Here is a 19,663-nt window from a genome sequence, read left to right as displayed (position 1 = left end):
AGCAGCAATGTAAAACATTTATTCAGTTCAGGTTTGTATCGGACAGTGACAGTTGACACACGACTAAGGAAAAAAGTGCATAAATTTTCGTTAAACACACTCAAAGTTAATGTATGTATATAGCGTATGTACGTATGGAAGGTCTTTACAATTGAAATAAAACACGTTGAAACAGTAAATGATCTTATTTCAAGCATTATGGAACACACTCTTCGCTTTCTTTTCTCTTCTCTTCTTCTCTCGTCTCCTTTTCTCTTTCTCCGTGCTGCGCAGGAGTTTCACTATGGCGTCTTCTGGATCCGTCGTGCCTTCCGTGGATGGTTTAACTGATTCTACTTCTATTGCCTCTAAAGGTCGCTTACGGCGTTTTTCACTAAAAAAAAAGAAACGATTAATTTTTGAAGTGATTCTTTTGGCGCGTTAGGGAAAAATTATCCGAGTGAACTTTTACGATGCGCGCGCACACCGTCACATAAATTCGACACCTTGGCGTTAGCTTATCAACTAGACCATTTGTCATCATACTTCAGCTACCAAGCCTCTTGTAACTCATATATCTACTGAACCACTACCAATGGACGAGAATTCAATAAATTTCAATAAAATTAGTCTGACCATAAATACTGTTACAATTAAAAATAAACAAAATATTACATGTCATTTATGATTGTTCATTGTGTTTTCTCTTTTTGGCGCCAATACATTGTACAATATTTTGCGATATCAAAATAGGTTGGGGTGATAAAGAGAACCGAATCGCTTTGATTGCTTTACAAAAAGTAGGTATGGAGCCAAATGCAATTTTTAAAACTCTCCATAAGCTTGGTATTAGTAAAATGTTTGTGTACCGGGCTATTAATAGCTACAACGAGACCTCCTCTGTTTGTGACAGAAAAAGATCTGGCCGTCCACGTAGTGTTCGAACGAAAAGGTGGTCAAAGCAGTAAGGGAAAGAATTCGAAGAAATCCTGTCCAAAAATGTGGTCTCCATTGGCTGCAATACAGTCCTTTAACCGTTGAGGCCAGTTATCAATCACTCTTTCCATTGGAAAATTCTTCACTGCCAAACGTACGGATTGTTTTAGGGACTACAAATTATCAAGGCGAATAGAGCAAGCCGTACTGTCTAAAAGTTGATCATAAATCATAATCCAGCGGATTAAGATTGGGACTAGACGGCCAGTCTTATTAAATTCAAATGTAATATTTTATTTATTTTTAATTCTGACAGTATTTATGTCCAGATTAAGTATACACATTGAACTTTACACAAAATCCATTCAATTTCACTTATAACATATGTTCGGTCTTTGCATTGTATATTATTTGGTAAAGTGCCAGTTAATTTCAACTGTGGAGATCGAACTTGCTGAGATGCCATCTATCGCTACTGTACTTCAAACCTAAGTTGAAACCGGTAGCAATCAGTGGCGCTAGTCGCGACAATCGCGTGACGTATGTGTGGGCGCAAATCATAGGCCTGCACAAGCTCTCTTCCGCTTCGACCGCCGTACGAGAAGGTACCGTCCGAGACGTTCTGGACCGCCCTCCGCCCCTCGAGGCTCGAAGCACGTTGGTTCCTGTAGTGCCGTGCACCGGTGGATGCTGTGTGGTGAGGAGCAGTAAAGGTAGGCGGTGCATGCATTGTTCCTTTTTTCACGGTTTCTTTAATGCGCCTACCAAATAATCTACAGTCCATTCTTAATATCGAACAACATATATACAGTATTTCGTTGACGCGAACTAACAAGATTTTACCCAACCAAAAAGTGTCTAACTATACATATTTATATATTTTTTTAATTATTTATTTATCACGTGCGCCAGTCATGAGCATGTCGGTGACGCGAACCCATAAGATCTTCGCCTAACAAAAAGGGCCCAACGCGGTCAAAGTAGTTTTCACATCAAAAAGTGTTATCGTGTAATTCTCACCTAACCACCTCCATGTTCTCAAAAACTTCATCCAGATCTGAATCCTCAACCCTGGATTCCACAGCCACTGGCTCCTGGCTGGCAGTTTCTTGCGGATCAGCTTCTTCCTTCACATCTGCCTTTAAACTGGTCGTGCATTCTGTCTGGACTAGCACATGACTCAGCTTCGATGTTAAGTATTGCTAGAATTATAACAATCTTAGATCATATATTCGTCTAAATAGAGTAATACAGCTGTGAAAACGTCGAAATTAACACACACTAATCAATATAGCTCAGTGGTTAGTGACCCTGCCTACTGAGCTAGAGGTCCCGGGTTCGAACCCCTGTAAGTGCAAACAATTGTATGATGTATATGGATTTTTTTTTATGAAAATAACGGACGGGACGAGCAAGACGTACAGCTGATGGTAATTGATACGCCCTGCACATAACAATGCAGTGCCCCTCAGGATTTTTTTAAAAACCCAAAAATTCTGTATGCCCTACAATTGCGCACGTCACCTTGAGACATAAGATGTTGTCTCATTTGCACAATAATTTCACTGGCTACGGCGCCCTTCAGACCGAAACACAATAATGCTAACACATTACTGCTTCGCGGCAGAAAAAGGCGCAGTTGTAGTAGCCATAAACTAGCCGGCATCCTGTGCAAAGGAGCCTCCCACTGGTAAATGCTCTTAGTTGCCTCTTACCACACCTGGCCTGGAACTTCCCTATTCTTTTTATGCCTTGGGGAAGCACAGGTTCTGTGGACAGTACCTTCTAGATACATAATGATTGATCGAAGGCCATTATCATAAGCATGTTTATAACGAGATCCGGGGTGCGTGCAGCATAGGGTTGCCATCTTTTATTAGAAGAAATTGAGTATATATCTGCTTTCAAAGGAGGTAAATAAAGAGGATGGACTTCCAAAAAAATATTTTTTTGAACCTTTTGTTGAAATATAAACCGTAAATATAACATGACTGGCACTAGTATAGTAAACATTGGTATAAAAATGAGCATTTTAGAATACTCTATTAGTTATATAGATTATCCTCACAATCGGTCGCGTGCGCGCCATGCTTATAAAAATCAGTTGAGCGCTGAGCGGATTACTTTAACCGCTGCGTCCCTGCGACGCTCACGCACTAATAATAATGACTCTGGTGTAGAATTTCGAAACTGAAATGGTATTATTTTAAAGCTTATGGGCTATCATGTTGTATTTAAATTATTAGCAACGGTTGTTTCTAGGTTTTTAACCGACTTCAAAAAAAGGAGGTTCTCAATTCGTCGGTATGTTTTTTCTTATGTTTGATACCACATAACTTTCGACTGGGTGAACCGATCTTGATAATTCTTTTATTTGAAAGCTGGTGCTTCCATTGCAATTTGGTCCAGATCTGACAGTGGAATCCATGAGAAAACCATAAATTAATAATTTGCTATAAGTATATGCGCGACAAATTGACGAATAACTCAATATCGCGCCAGCTGATTTCGATGATTCTTTTTTTATTGGAAAGGATATACTTCAAAGGTATTTCGTTTAAAGCGTGACTAGAAATAGATCAATTAATTAAATTGGTTAAAAATACCCAATTATTTTTAAACATTTTAGTGCATATTATATCTATTGTTATGGAATAGTGTTTTTGAAGTTGGTTGTTTTTTTGTTAATTTTTTTTTATAGGTACCTGTAAACATCAGCCAAACGGCAACAACAGCAATCGCTAAAAGGGACTACAGTCCCTTTGGGCAATCGGGGCTCATTAAAAAAAAGGAACTATAGCCATTTAGGGTTATCGAGTATGCCTACATGATATAGACTACAATACTCTACTCTATGGTTGGCAACACTGCCGCAACCTTTACTCAGGATTGTTTCCTAAAAAAGCCAAAAAGATGCTCAAAAACTTACCTTATAAACACAACTCTTGCTGTCCCTGTCGTGAACGCGCAAATGTCGGTCCAGACAAGTGCTGACGATAAGGCCGTGCTTCTCGCTCACCGCTACACTAGTTATAGCACCCGCCGCGCCCTTGTAGCCTTTGTCTAAACGGTTTTGCCTAAAGTCCACCTGATGCAGTTGGCCTCGCCCGAAACCTACCAGAACTTGCCTGTACAAAAGTACATTTTATAAGTCATTAAGTCTCCTGTTGAAGGGAGGCACGAGGGCTTCAATATATCCGAGTCTGGAAGTTGCATTCAGTTCGGGTAATGAAGATATTATGTTGACACGCACAATAGCTTAATCAAGGGCCTAAGTATGGCAATAGACAAACTTACACGTTGTTGGAAAATAAGAGACAGTTTGGAGATACAAAGGATGCCATAGGTGTGACAGACACCCCTTTATGAAGATGCAGGGGGAAGGGGGGACAGAATAAATGAAATAATCTAGAAAGACATGCACGGACTTGATTGCGGTGTATCTAACAGAACGGTGACAAAAAGGACGCATATAAAAGAATGCTGTTTCGTTAATCGCCCCCCATATTTGCCTGCTGTGGGTGTGACAAACAGCCCTTTATGAAGATGCAGGGGGGACGGGTGGACAGAATAAATGAAATAGCCAAGAATTCTATGCACGGGCAAAGTTGCGGTCTAATATAGAATAGAGATACTATGGACACCTATACAAGAATGCTGTTTCGGAATTGCCATAGAAGTGACAAACAGACCTTTCTGAAGATGCAGGGGGGTAGAAGATGGACTTGGAGTGAAGGGGCGTGACCGAACAACGAGCAGAAATCAACAGAAGAAATTTGAACCTATATTTGATTCATTTTTTTTAAGTGACGAAAAGAGCACTGTTGATGAGTGATACGCCCTACACCACTGTACACTACAATGCAGTGCCGCTCAGGGCTATTGATTGAATCCAAAACCCAGGGCGCCATTACTATTAGCTCGTCTCTTTCAGAAATAACATGGTTAGTCTTCAAGTATCTCCACAATCTAGTTATATCAATATCTACGATGTCCATCAAACCGAAAAACAATAATGCTTGCACATTTCTGCTCGAAGGCCTTTGTCTGAAGCAAAACTCTGCCTACACGTCTATTAGCCAGAGTTTTCGTTCAGTTGTGTGTCGACCGCGCTTTGAATACAACGCCACGCAATGACTAAGTGTTTAGTAAAAAACTGTCCTAATAACAGCGTAACCAAACTTAAACAGGATGGAGTGTCGTATTTCAGGTAAGTGCCGCTACAATTTAACAAAATTGTGTAACTAACTTGACGTTAAATGATTATGACTCGGTTTTCGCGTCCGAGCTTCTAATTAACGTATACAACAGACTTTGAACATTACTGCTACGAAATAAGGTGTTATTTTGAATAAACGTTTAATGTTATCAGTATATGATAATTTATACGTAAATACAACGTCGCTCGGACATTTTTTGACGACCTTTTTATAGGCGATTGGGAATGTAATTGTTTATTGTATGCAGGGGCGTGCTTTCTCAATAAGAACCTAAACTAATATATACCACTAGGGTTAGGTAATTTAGTTCCATTATTCTATTACATTAAATTTCTATTGAACACCCACCCAGAAAGTTTAACTAACTTACTTTTAAAACAAATTGACATGTCGACAGTGAATCACAACTTCAACCTTTTCGCGTTATGTGTGCGATATCTTAATATTATATTACTAGTACTTGTATCTACAGTAGAAAAGCAATGCACGCCCTTAATGGTATGTCAAGGTTGAAGGCATAAAAAGGCGCTGCTGTGGTGCCAACCTACCCGGAGAATGCGTGACGAAAATCACCCAAAATTGACAAATTGCAAACAAAATATATTACTAGTAAGCTAATCCTAAAAAAATTAACTTCAAACGACGTCTACTTTTCGACATACCTTTCATCAAATCCTGTGGAAATACACGTAGCGGCCAGGTTCTGAGTGTCCACATTGCTAACAGGTCTTCTTTGAGCCCTTGTATCATATAGCCTGAAAAAAATTGAGAAACAGATGAGTATGTATGTAGTTTGAACTAATCTTCTATTAAAATACATATAATCTCCAGGTTGGAGGCAATGTTGAAGTAACTAATCGTAGTTGCATTTAAATCCGATAGCGCTAGGTTTTGTAGGTCTATATCTTAGATCATTCTTTTTTGTTATGAAAAATAATGTTATTTAGAAATAAATTTAGTTTAGAACTACCCTCTATTGTGAGTATTTCACGCATGGTGTGTGTAAGATGTACAATACGGGTATTGAATAGGGGTGAGACGTATTTATCGTCACAGGTATTTGTAACAGGTATTAAAATATCACCGGTTGTCACTGTGACAAGATATCAAAAATAACAGTGACAAGTATTAGGAGTATTTTGTAACAACTAGTATTTTATAACACCTAGTATTTTAGTAACGACTGTTATTTGAGTAACACCTGTTATTGAACAAGGTATTTGATAACAACTAGTATTTTAGTAACAACTGTTACTGAACAAGTATTTAATAACAGCTAGTATTTTAGTAGCAACTGATATTTGAGTAATACCTGTTATTGAACAAATAATTAGGAGTATTTAGTAGGTATTTTTTTAACAGTATTTTGATACAGCTATAATTGTGTGATTTGTAGGTCTGTTATATTATTTTTATTATTTATTTTTAAATATTATTTTAATCGTATTTATTCACAGTTATATTGTGCCTACGAGCAGGAAAATACGGCTCACCTCTTCGAAAGAAAAAACCTATATTGGTAATTTGATAGTACCTACTGAATAATATATTTTTATGATGTTTATTTCTACTTTATTGTTGAATTATTCGTATGATAAGGGCACATTTTAATTGTGTGCTAGATAAGGATCACTGTTTAAGCATAGGTAGTATTGAAACATAATGAATACGAAAGTATAATAATCATTTTTATTACATCAATACTATAAAAATAATTAATAGGTCTGTACAGCTTTACCTAAACAGAACTTTTGAAATTCGAAGTTACCACAAGAGAAAGTACTATGTAATACGTATAGATGGCGCTAACAAGTAACACCAAACAACGAAAAATATACGCCTCATTACAGTAGCTAGTATTTTGTAACAGGTATTTGTCACTGTTACTTTTGAGTCACAGTCACCGTCATACCTAGTATTGCATTTTGCCTAGTACGTCTCAACTCTAATCAGAACGCGAGTGTAAAATGTACAATACCGCTACTAAATACACAACATTCCAGTGACACTATCAATAAAACTTCAGTACCTCACAGCGAGACAAATTTATTCCACAAAAATCATCCATACACACTCTCATAGAAAATAGTTATAGCGCGATGCAAAGTGAATACAATTACATACAACGCCATCTATCAAGTGGAAGTGTAAACATTTTGGATAATATTGATAAAAGCGTTATGAACGAATACATTCTTAACATAAGTCGTAGCTTGTCACGCACACTAAACTAGAATAACTTCTTGCGGCGTATATAAGAACACACACACACATTTTTTTAATAAAACTTACTGTGATACACATTAGTGTAATGTGTATTGCTGTGAGCAATTATTGACAACCGAATATATAATTCGAGGAACCCATGAGCTCGTAGGTTTGTTTTCGTAGCTAAGGCACAGAGTGATAAAACTTACCTAACATATCCATGTCTCGAACAAACCGCGAGTAAATTCTCATCTATAAAGGTGAGGTCTGTAACCCACACAGGTCTTCGCAGCTGCAGCCAGTCGTGTGGTAGATTCTTAGCGACGAACACAGCAGTTTTCTCGTCAACTTTCCAAACTTTTAGATCGTTTTCTTCACCGCCTGGAAGTACGTTTAATTCGTATTCCATATTAAAATATTTGCCATTTAGCCATTACCAATTGCATGCAAACTTGGTATAGGTCTAAAAAATTGATTAAAGTCGAGATAAGAATAATCTAGAACGCAATGTCAAAATCCTTTAGTCTTTGTGATCAAAAAATTCTTCTACAGACTAAAACGAGGTTTGAAGTAGCCTACTGTGTAATTTTATTTTAAATCTTGAAAAAGGTAACATCCTAATTGAATCAGGGATCTTATTGAAAATTTTCATGCCCATCCAGAAGTAATTTTTCTGAAATAACGTTCTATGCGGTACAACTCTAGTGACCACTTCTTCACAAATTTCGCAATCTCGTAAATGTATAGACAAATTAATACATTAGTAAAAGTGTATATTTTGTCAATCAGTTGTCATACGTCTCGAAGGACCAAAAAAGTTGCATCTAGACTTGTTGTTGCTCAAACATTGAAAGGAGCGCTTCAATCTACTACAATCAATGAAATATACTAGTTTTATATACCAGTACTAAAAGTAGTACCTAAGGAATCATTGAGAGCAAAATTCAAAGAAATTAACATCTTGACTGTTGCTTCTCAATATATTCTTGATAATGTAATGTATGTCCATAGGCACATAAGTGAATTTGCCACAAACTGTCATAACCATAATGTTAACACCAGGAACAGACATAACCTTATAATGCCTATGACTCGACTAAGTCGAGTTAGCAGGTCTTTTGTGGGACGATGTATATGCTCTTACAACAGGATCCCAGAAAATGTGCAAAGCAAAAGTATTACGTTTTTCAAAAGAATTGTTAAAAAACGTTTGTGTGGTAAAGGTTACTATAACATAAATTACTTTCTTAATGATACCACAGATTGGGAATGGAGCGACCGCCCTCAGGCTATTAAATAATAAGTTTAATTGTACAATGTTACTTTGTAAATGGTACTTTAATTGTAAAATATATTTTTGATGAAAAAAAAAAAGCCCGCTGAGTTTGTTGCGCCCATTCTTCTCAGGCCTGAGGCATTCATTTTGGAATGGGTGGTAGTTTATTTTGACTTTCAATAAGTGATTTCACATCCTATTTTGAATAAAAATATTTGAATTTGAAGTACACTAATACATTGATCGATGCGATAACGTTTTGTGGTTAATATTTGATTTTTCTACTTCGCACGCTTTACACATTATTACACAGAATATAAGCACTGTACTAATCTTCTTATAGAACTAATAAGAAAGTACCTACTAAGTAATAACAATAAATTGACAAAATTTCTAAAAATATCTATCCCGACAGCCAAAAAATTTTTAACTAAAATAGCCAGTATTTCTGTTAGTAACTCCAAATTAGTGATGAATAGAACTATGTGGGAGGACCACGGAAGTTACACTTCTCTTACTCACTCCCATAACCTACGATTTGCATCTCTGATTCATTCATATATTTCATCGTTTCATTAGCCAGTTGGGGCACGGGCTTTCTGGGTTGGTCTCAGCGGAGTCGCTACTGTACTTCAATGTACTAGATGAACGTGTTATGAGCTGAAGGAATAGTTCATTCTTATTCTGTGTCAGGAATTAATTCTTAATAGAACTTACTACGTGAACTACACAAGTCTTGTTGGAGTATATAGGTAGGTAACAGACATTTAAAGAGAATAGATCAACAACAGCTCGGTTGCACAGCGGTCAAGTGACCTCTACTACCACAAAGACGTGTGATACGCGTTCTATCACCATTCATACACAGATGGTGCAACGCGAGACGAAAAGCGACAAAAATTCTGAATTGTTCTGTTTTGTGGTATACAAAAAAGAACAGTACTTCAAACCAAACCTCACTGTAGCTTTACCTCTCACTGGTGAGTAGAATTGACTTAGTTTACTTCTTATAATATATAAAATTCTCGTGTCCCGGTGATTGTTACCAAACTCCTCCGTAACGGATAAACCAATTTGTTTGAAAATTTGTGTGTATATTGGGTAGAATCTGCCAAAATCTAATTTTCGTACCCCTATATGATAAGGTACACACCACAAAATTTTTTTTTGGCATTTTTTTTAATTTTATTTTATTATCATGCAGCATCAAAACATATATACAACCTCAAATTTTCACCCTTTTACGATCAACACCTATATTTGTATCCAGATTTTAATATTATTCTATTCCATCCACAGATACGCAATAGAGTTGCAAGATGGCAATAGAATATAATGATTATTGTAGAACTATAAATTTTATCTACAATATATTTGGTAGATCTGAAAATAGGTCGTCATCTATTTTTATACCTCAAAAATTTTAATTATAGATATTTTTTTTTATTACTTTATAAGGCAATACATTTTCTGGGTCAGCTACTAATATATATATGTATAATGTAAAAATACTTTAACCCAAGAAATTGGAACAGGGAGACAGTTCGGACACTGGGAAGATGTCAATGAAAACAGAACAACAAGTCTGAAATACAGTAAGTTTGAGATAAGAATGAGAAATTGTTCCATAAATGATAACCCACCATTACCACAGAGAAACAAGTCAATATGTGTAAGACAGTTAAGTTCTAAACACTTTGTAATTTTTTTAAAATAATACTCTCACTTTTAGGATTAATTACAAATTAAATTTGTTAGCAAAATTTATGAACAATGTGGTTCCCACATTGTTTGTAGTTTGTAAACACAAGTTTACTAACTATTTATTTTTCATATATTATAAATGGTTGCAGACACTAACAACTCGAGTTGTTTTTGTTTGTGTGTTTGGACCCCTTTTATGAATTGTCTGAAATTATCATTGAAAACTCTTCAGAACTTAGGTTACACCAGTGGAAGGCTACTTGGCACACAATGCTGCCTAGATTATGGGTACCACAACCGCGCTTTTTGTGCCATAAAGCAGTAATGTGTAAGCATTTTTGTATTTCACTCTAAAGAGTGCTGTAGCTAGTGAAATTACTAGACAAATGAGCCTTAACATTTCATGTCTCAAGGTGACGAGCACAATCATATTGCCAATCAGAATTTTTGGGTTCTTCAAGAATCCTGAGGGGCACTGCATTGTAATGGACAGGGCATATCAATTACCATCAGCTGAAGGTCTTGCTTGTCTTGTCCCTTATTGTCATAAAAAAGAAGGTATCACTGGATTGGATTGTCACTAACCTGTAGCAAACATAGTCCCATCTCTCCACAGGCGCATTCTATCAAGCTTGCCACCAACATCAATTGTTTCACTGTCTTTTTTTCGCCAAATATTGACAATGCCGCTGGCAACAGCTGCAAACACCTTTCTTTTGTGCTTTCCGAGGCCCACAATATCGCCATTGCCAATATCTGCTGTGTACGACTTTGAGAAACCATAGGTTGTGTCATATATTTGGACCTGAAATTTACATTTACAACCATAATGAATAAAATTTTTCTGAAACTAAATTTTGCAGTATTATAATATTTTCATTGGTTGTATATAATACCTTCTTTATTACAAAATTGTGTTTATTTTCAAGGCTGCTTGACATTCGGTAAACTTCAGAATTATCATTGTATTGACAGTGTTGTCAGCGATATAGTCAATAGTTTGCAAATTCTTGTTTAATTCTGAGGCATAACTTTATACTAATTGTGCTAATATATATAGCATAAATTAAAATATTTTTTTTTTATTATTTAATTAATTATGCTAATATATATAGCATAAATTTTAATAATTGGTGAAACCAGATTATCTAATAATCTGTTTGTTGTTTCTTCTAGAAAATGGAACTAACAACTGGCTTTCTGCACCAAAAAAATATTTAAATACAGTACAATAGTAATTTGATTAATTACTGCAGATTATGGGTACCACAATGGCACTTACTTCTGCCGTGAAGCAATAATGTGTAATCATTACTGTGTTTCGGTCGGAAGGGTGCTGTTGCTAGTGAAATTACTGGGCAAATGAGACTTAACATCTTATGTCTCAAGGTGAAGAGCGCAATTGTACTGCCAAATGGCCGAATGTACTACAGAATTTTTGGGTTTTTCAAGAATTCTGAGTGGCACTGCATTGTAATGGGCAAGGTGTATCAATTACCGCTGAATGTCTTGATTGTCTCGTCCCTTATTTTAATAAAAATAAAGTAATATTTATACCTCCTTTGTTCTCTTTCCTAGTAGAATTTCAGTCTGTTCAGCATTTCCCCATTCCATGCAAGTTATTGTGTCATCCTTTTGCAAAGTCTTTATATTCACTAGGTTTTCTATGCATTTCTTATTATTTTTTGAAGTGTCTGTGTGGTACTTAATATCTGTGGAAAATGTGGTTATTTTATTTGTAAATGATATTGGTTTAACTTATCTATAAAACAATAATATGATATATAAGTTTGCAATCTATGGCCAACTATTAATTCAAAGATATATGTCATAAATAGTATCAATAATTTATATGTAAAATACAGGCTCTTTTCTTGGCAACCTTTTAAAATTCAGCTGCATTCTAACAATGATATTTAAAAGTATAGATAGGTTACATAGACAACATTCGGTGTTTGAAAATGATACACTAACACACACATGAATAATTTAACATTGTAATAGCACACTACATTACGATTACACGTCAAAGGATAGTAAATACAATTATCGCAACTCTAATTTGCTGATTGCTTCATATTTGTATAGAAAAAACATAGTTTATTCATCAGATATGATTTTTTACTGTACACCGTGATTTATGCCTAGATTACAATTAATTTATGAGTTCATGTAGTAAAAGCTATAAAGTAGTAAAACTGCATTGAAATTAGGTAGATAATGTGTCATTGATTTTATAAAAAAATAATTTTATATTGATTATAATATACAAGGTGAAACTAAATGGGTATACTATGCTTTGAACCAGACATTCCTTAGGTCATCTCTTATGACTATGTGAAGTCAGAAATGAATTAGCATTATATTTTAATACAATATTTATAGTGCTAAGTTTTCGCAAAAACTATGATTCCCTCAACCCTAATCAGCTGTTTTTTTGAACTCTCTTTGACCTTAAACAGATGAAAAATGTAGATGTGACATAATATCAGATAATAGTAAAATGCCTTTGATTCATTGCAGCTGTGAAGCAATTTGTGTTCTCATTTTGCCATGAAGACAAAGTTATTTTGTATGTGCATTTGCTTTAGCTGACATTGAAAATACTTCTAAATTTGTATTTACTGTAGTTATGTATTACCCAATAAAGATTTTTTTAATTCTAATCTTATTATGAAACTATGTATGTTATGTTAGTATTTACTCTGATTTCCGCGAGTGTTACACATTTAAATAAAACATGTTTAAAAGATAAAAACTAGTGTAATTGTAACTGTGTTTTTACATTTTGTGTTTTTTTAAATATGTTAGGTTGAAAAGATCGGCCTGTCTGCGTTAATACTCTTTGAATTGTGCTTTGAAACATGATATTTACTGCTCTGTGTGTGTGTAAATGTCTATTCTAAAGGCATATACACATACTTCAATGTAGAATTATTTGAAGTTTTCTTCAAGTTACATTGAAAATAATTCAGAATTTGTAATTGTAGATTATGGGTACCACAATGGCACCTTTTTCTGCCGTGAAATGAACAAATATATGTAAGCATTATTATGGTTTGGTCTGAATGGCACTGTAGCTGTTCTTATTACTGGGCAAATGAGTCTTGACATTTTAATTCTAAAATGTTTTATCCAATAAAGATAATTCTAATAGACTCCTATTAAGAAATTGTTCTTAATGGATTTTTTTTGTCAAATATGGATATCTTTGACCATCCTCGTATTAATAATATGTACTCCATTCCCGTACCGGGTATTGTACCCGGCCTGGGTATGGAATGGGGCAGTTATTGAGTTTTTTGTAGGAAATTTCTCACTAGCAGCCCATAGTTCAGAAATGTAGATGCTAGCCCCCTATTACGTGGGAATTAAACATAGTGAAACATGGGTGGAAAAAATACACCTCTAACCCTTCAGGAATACAGACGTGAAACTGTGTAATGTTATGTAATTTCTTATTTTGTTTATTTGTTTCAATAACAGGAAAGAAATTGAAAAATAATATTTTTATTTTGTAGGGAAGTCTTTATCTTTTTTTTATTTATTTATTAGAACTTAAACATCACCACACTATTTATTGCATATGACCCAAATAACGTACATTTGAAGGGATGGTATACCCTTTCTGGTTCACCTTGTATAGCCACATTGATGATATCAATTATTTATACATAAAATAATAAAAAACATACAGACACCAAAACAAAATGACGGCTCCCAAAAAGTTTTAAGATTACAATTATTATTTTTTGTATCTTATATTATTTACAAATGTCTTTTTGTTGAGGGTTTATTACAATAAGGTAATGGGAGAAGAAGAAAATAATCCAATGATTATTCTGCAGTTAGCAATGGATATACTGAAAGGGACAGTGTTACTGAAAAAACTCCTACGTAAACAAATAGCACTCACTGTTTACATCCGCAATCTACCCTAAAACTTGTTTTAATAGTTTGATAGCTCAGCTACCTATATACACACTTGTTTATTAAAAATTATTACATTTCGTATGACATTCACTGCAACGACTTTTTTACATCATTTCCTAAAATATTCTACGATTTTCGGCTATAATATCATTGCATTCTAAAAACAATATAACTCAACATGGATGTAATCAACAGAAATAATGCATCACAATTTTACATAAATAGCTGTTATTCAGAAAATGAAGCAGCAGATATTAAAGCATAATTAAATTTTGACTGAGTCTTATCTTTCTTATTTTTATACTTAAGTTTTATACTTTAAGTAAACACATGTTTATTGTTATCATTTCGTCTTATATGTTGTTAATCTTGAAAGAAGAATTTAATTGAAGGAGGATTATATTAAATAAATCTTATTGTTACAATATTATTACACGTTGGTGTGAAATAATGAATTTATATGGTACCCCGGAAAATTAATGTTTATAACCACTAAGTTCACAATACCGATAAACTTACGTTTGAATGATCCAATACGGGTCCCAACAAAAAAGTCTAATTCTTTGTATTCTGTTAGTATCATTTTGTATAAAAAATTATCATACTTAACATATAAAACAAAAAAATTACTTCGTTATTATATATTGTATTTCATAAATAGTACAGTTTACAAAATATACAAACACGTGAAAATGAAAGACATCTGACATTTGACAACTATCGCTTTAAGACTTATGTCATCGACTCATCATCGATAAATATTTTTTTAATTATTTACGTCGTCGGAAACAAGTCTTTTATCCTAGTTTTGTCTTCTAGGACACGTATGGACTAGGGAGCCTTTGTGTGTATGAGTCCGACTTGCATTAAGTTTTTGAGACTGAGTTTTATGAATAAAATTATGTATTGATGTGCCTCCGGAAAACATACAGCATTGTATATGAAGAAGCAGTGTATACTTGCCATCTAATTACGGTCTATGTTCTCTGTGGAGTATGTTATCTAAGCTCTCTTGTGTCAAAATGTTATCGAATGTCAATCCAGCTAGGACACGGGTAACCGTTGTCACTTTGAATATCATAGCGTTGTGTACTTTCGCCGCGTACGGTCGTAATCCATAAATATTATAATAATCCGTTAATATTTTTGAAAAATCATTTTACATAGTGTTAGCATAACTTATATTGCATTAATACATATCCTATATTACTGTATTTGTGCGTGTTCTTATACTGGAAATCTACCGTAATGAATCACGCGCCTAGCGAGGTCGATGAAGCCATCGAGGCAAACCGACCCATCGTTTCTAATTCACCGACGATCGAGAGGGGACAAGGGAAGGAGGACTCCTCGTGCTCCAGCAGTTCGTCAAGTGCGTCGAACGAAGAGGAACCTCCACGCAAGAGATCAAAACTAGATGCTCAGGTAACCGTCGATCCCCGGATCGACGCGTTATACGAACAGACGTGATTGAGCAACCTGAACATCATAATGATAATTTTTTGACCAATCCTTGCACGATTATACCAAAGTCATTAGATTTAGGTATTTGTAAAACTAATTTTGATGAGAAAAAAGTTCTTAAACCTGCCGATGAACAACGTTTAAAGCAGTTAGTAAAATTACAACATTTTAATTCATCTACGTGGCAACACATTCGGTATAAAAAAGCACTGACAGACATGCTTGCGTTCCCAGGTTTTTGTAACTTAAAAATCAATGACGAAATATGCTGCTTAAATAAGGGGAAAGATTTCCTGGCTTCAACTGAGGAAATAATGGCCAACCAATGCCTTATTATACCAAAGACAATTACTACAGTCAGGTTTACAAGAAATTGTTAATTGGTCGCATAATAATCCTACAGAATTAACTTCTAATAACCTTTTTAATAAAATAAGCGACATGTTCGGTAATTCGTCGCCATCTTATAAATTATCTGAACAAACACTACAAATCGTGTGCGGGAAACGAGCGGAGTGCATAGAAACTAGGCGCAAAAGATTAATAAGCGAAATTTCTGATAAAAGCATTCAATCCGCTCTCGTTAACATACCTCCTAGCGAGGAATTTCTATTTGAAAAAACACAATTAATGTAACTTGTACAATCCCTTGGAGGACCTCATTATTGGTTATCACCCCCACAAACCTCCAAAAATAGGGACCAAATAAAATGGAAGTACCAAGAATCACTTCCATCCACATCCAGATCCAGAACACAGGAAAAAAAATTATTTTCAAAGCACCCACAAAAAATCTAAACAAACAACAGGGAAACCCGTCCTTTCGAAATAAAAACAAGAAAAAATGACTATCCGACACAATTCAGGGGAGGTCGGCTAAAATCGTTCAAAAATCGTTGGCAGGCGCTTGGCGCGAACAAATTTATAATATCTGCAACAACTGGGTTTCGAATACCGTTTTACAAGAAACCTCCTCTAATAATGCCAACAAGACTCGTTATGAATCGATTTGCAACAAAATCGACACCGGCAATGACTCAAATAGTGCAAGACCTCTTGGATCAAAGAATACTGCAGCCTGTTACAAAAGAAACGCCCAGTTTTATCTCCAAGCTATTTCTGCGGAAGAAAAGCGACGGGTCGATGCGACCCATTTTCGATCTACGAGAATTAAACAAATTCGTAAGGATAAAGCATTTTCGCCTTATCTCTCACAGTTCAGTGCCAGATTTTCTCCAACCGGGAGACTGGATGATAAAATTAGACATTTCTCAGGCATACTTCCATGTGGCTGCAGAAAAATCTCATTACCCTTTCCTTCGAATCAGTTACCTAGGTCAGCTGTACGAGATGACATGTCTGCCTTTTGGCCTGGCATCAGCACCACATCTTTTCTCTTCCATAACATGCTGGGTCGCGGAGACCCTGCGTGCGAAGGGATGTCGAGTACTAGTCTACCTCGACGATTACCTTCTGGTCAACCAAGACCAGTCCAAGTTATGTCTTCAGGCCTCGGCAGCCGTGAGGCACTTGGAATACCTGGGCTGGAGCCTCAATTACCAAAAATCGATCATAACTCCGACTCAAGACTTAGAATATCTGGGTATCCGCTGGCAAACCGCGAGGAACAGAATGTCATTGCCAGAAAAGAGGATACAGAGTCTCAAAGCAACCATAGATCGATCGTTATTAAGAAGCCAGATCACGCTTCGCGACCTACAAAGTTTACTTGGACAGCTAAACTTCGCCAGCTTTGTCATACCCCGAGGCAGGTTACACTGTCGGAAAGCACAAATATTTCTTCGGCATTTCAACAAGAGGCAACAACGACAGAGACAACTAATTCCCGACGAGGTGTATCAAGAGATAAGGTGGTGGCTCGGCGCCACACGTCACTCTTCGGTAATACACAAAAAGCCTGCCACTCATTTCCTAGCGACGGACGCTTCGGATTTGGGTTGGGGTGCTCATCTGAATGGTCGTCTAATGTTGGGGACGTGGTCTCCTCGGCAACGAAGATGGCACAGCAACAAAAAAGAGCTGTATGCAGTAATAGCAGCGATCAGAACAAACGCTGCAGCGTTAAGCAAATCCCACGTACTCATCCAATCGGACAATCGAACTTTAATAGCATATATTCGAAAAGAGGGCGGAACAAGATCGTTGACTCTATTAAGTTTGACCTACCAACTTCTAACCCTTACAGACCAATTCAAAATAACTCTATCGGCTTATTATCTACCAGGGAGGTACAACACAATTGCAGACAGACTGTCACGAGGGAAAGAAGTTGCGGAATGGCATCTCTTACCGCAAGCAACTGTAGAAGTATTTCGGAAATGGGGTCGTCCGGAAATAGATCTGTTTGCTTCCCAACGAAGTGCTGTAGTAAGAAACTACGTATCAATAGATTGCAGAGATCGATCAGCAAGCTATATAGATGACCATGGCAACACCAACTGGCGTGGGTATTCCCCCCGCCGAGCCTATTACCCAGAGTTCTGACACACCTAAACAGCGCGAAGGGTACTTATTTAATTGTGGCACCGGAGTGGCCTCAAGTTTTCTGTTTGCAAGATCTGAAGTCCAGAGCGTTGGATCACCCACACGAGATTCAGAACTTATCGGAAACAATGATCGATATGACAACATCACAGCCACCTCCACAAGTACATCTATTAACCTTGAAAGTTTGGAAAATTGGGGGTGGGGTTCCCAAATAAAAGAGTGGTCTACACAAGAGAAAGAGCTGCTGAGAAAAAGCTGGCGAAAGTCTACTTTAACAACATATCTACCTGCAATTAAGAGATGGTTGAAATGGTGTAACAGTACTCAAGTAAATCCAAAAGCACCTAACCCCGCTGACATTGCTAAATTCTTAATCAATCTTTTCCTTGAGGAAAACTTATCTTATAGCACTATTCTCGTTCATAAGTCGGCCTTATTAACTTTCTGTGGACCTTATGTAGAACAACAAACATTTACAAACTTCATCTTAAAACATGCTCTTAAAGCAATTGGGGTAGCTTAACCAAAATCTGTTAGATCAGTTGTTACTTGGGACCCGACAGTCATTCTGGAATGGCTTTCAGCTAATCCACCTAAAGATACACTCTTTGAAATATCGCGTAGAACAGCAACAGTTTTATTACTAGCTTCTGGACATAGAGTCCACGATCTTACCTTATTGCGAGTTTCCAATGATAACTATCTTGATAACGGACAAAACATCTATTTAATACCAGCATTTGGGTCAAAGACTGACAAACATGACTGCCGCCAATCTGCTTGGAAGCTGTCTGAACACCCTGACAAGAACATCTGCCCAGTTAGTTTAGTTAGGCGTTTAATAGAGAAAACCAAACAAAGAAGGTCTGATATTACAGACTTAGACAACCTCTTCATTACAATTTGTAATAAGGTAAAAAGTGCTTCCCGCACTGTAATAGGCAATTGGGTACGCAGAGTTCTTAAAGACAGTGGCATTGATGGTTCCCCAGGGAGTTGTAGGTCAGCTGTAGCTTCTCTGGGGTGGCTAGATAATCAACCCTTAGATAATATATTACAACGGGGTAACTGGAAATCATCCAGTACATTTTTTAACTATTACTGTAAAGTAATTAAAGTATCTAAAAGTGATCATAATTCTTTTTTCAATACATTCACATCAGTATGAATTTTTGATTTAAATAAGTATTAATAATTAAGTGATTTGTAGTCATTAAAAATAAAAAGATTTAACAATTATATATGAGATTAAATTTTATTATTCACATTTAACTATTCATCATAGCGTTGTGTTTATATACATATATATACACCTACATATTTCACCAGCAGATAACAAACACGTCTTCATATACAATGCTGTATGTTTTCCGGAGGCACATCAATATAACGGTTTTACACAAAAAATAAAACCGATATTATGTGCCGAGAGGGA

General features: G+C 36.0%; 1 protein-coding gene across 1 annotated transcript; it reads right to left on the bottom strand.

Moving 5' to 3' along the window:
• Positions 1 to 170: 170 nt before the first annotated feature.
• On the bottom strand, positions 171 to 14,947 carry LOC126973323 (WD repeat-containing protein 74). Its single transcript, XM_050820540.1, has 8 exons — positions 14,776 to 14,947; positions 11,881 to 12,035; positions 10,909 to 11,128; positions 7,553 to 7,724; positions 5,798 to 5,890; positions 3,845 to 4,043; positions 1,936 to 2,117; positions 171 to 373 (listed from the first exon to the last, which is right to left on the bottom strand). Exons 1-8 carry the CDS (start codon positions 14,837 to 14,839, stop codon positions 190 to 192), a joined length of 1,269 nt encoding a protein of 422 aa, XP_050676497.1. The 5' UTR covers positions 14,840 to 14,947; the 3' UTR covers positions 171 to 189.
• Between the last annotated feature and the right edge of the window lie 4,716 nt (positions 14,948 to 19,663).

Source organism: Leptidea sinapis, chromosome 29 (genome assembly GCF_905404315.1).
Source record: "Leptidea sinapis chromosome 29, ilLepSina1.1, whole genome shotgun sequence".
In the NCBI taxonomy this organism is placed as follows: domain Eukaryota; kingdom Metazoa; phylum Arthropoda; class Insecta; order Lepidoptera; family Pieridae; genus Leptidea; species Leptidea sinapis.
This window is presented reverse-complemented; position numbering and strand designations above follow the sequence as displayed.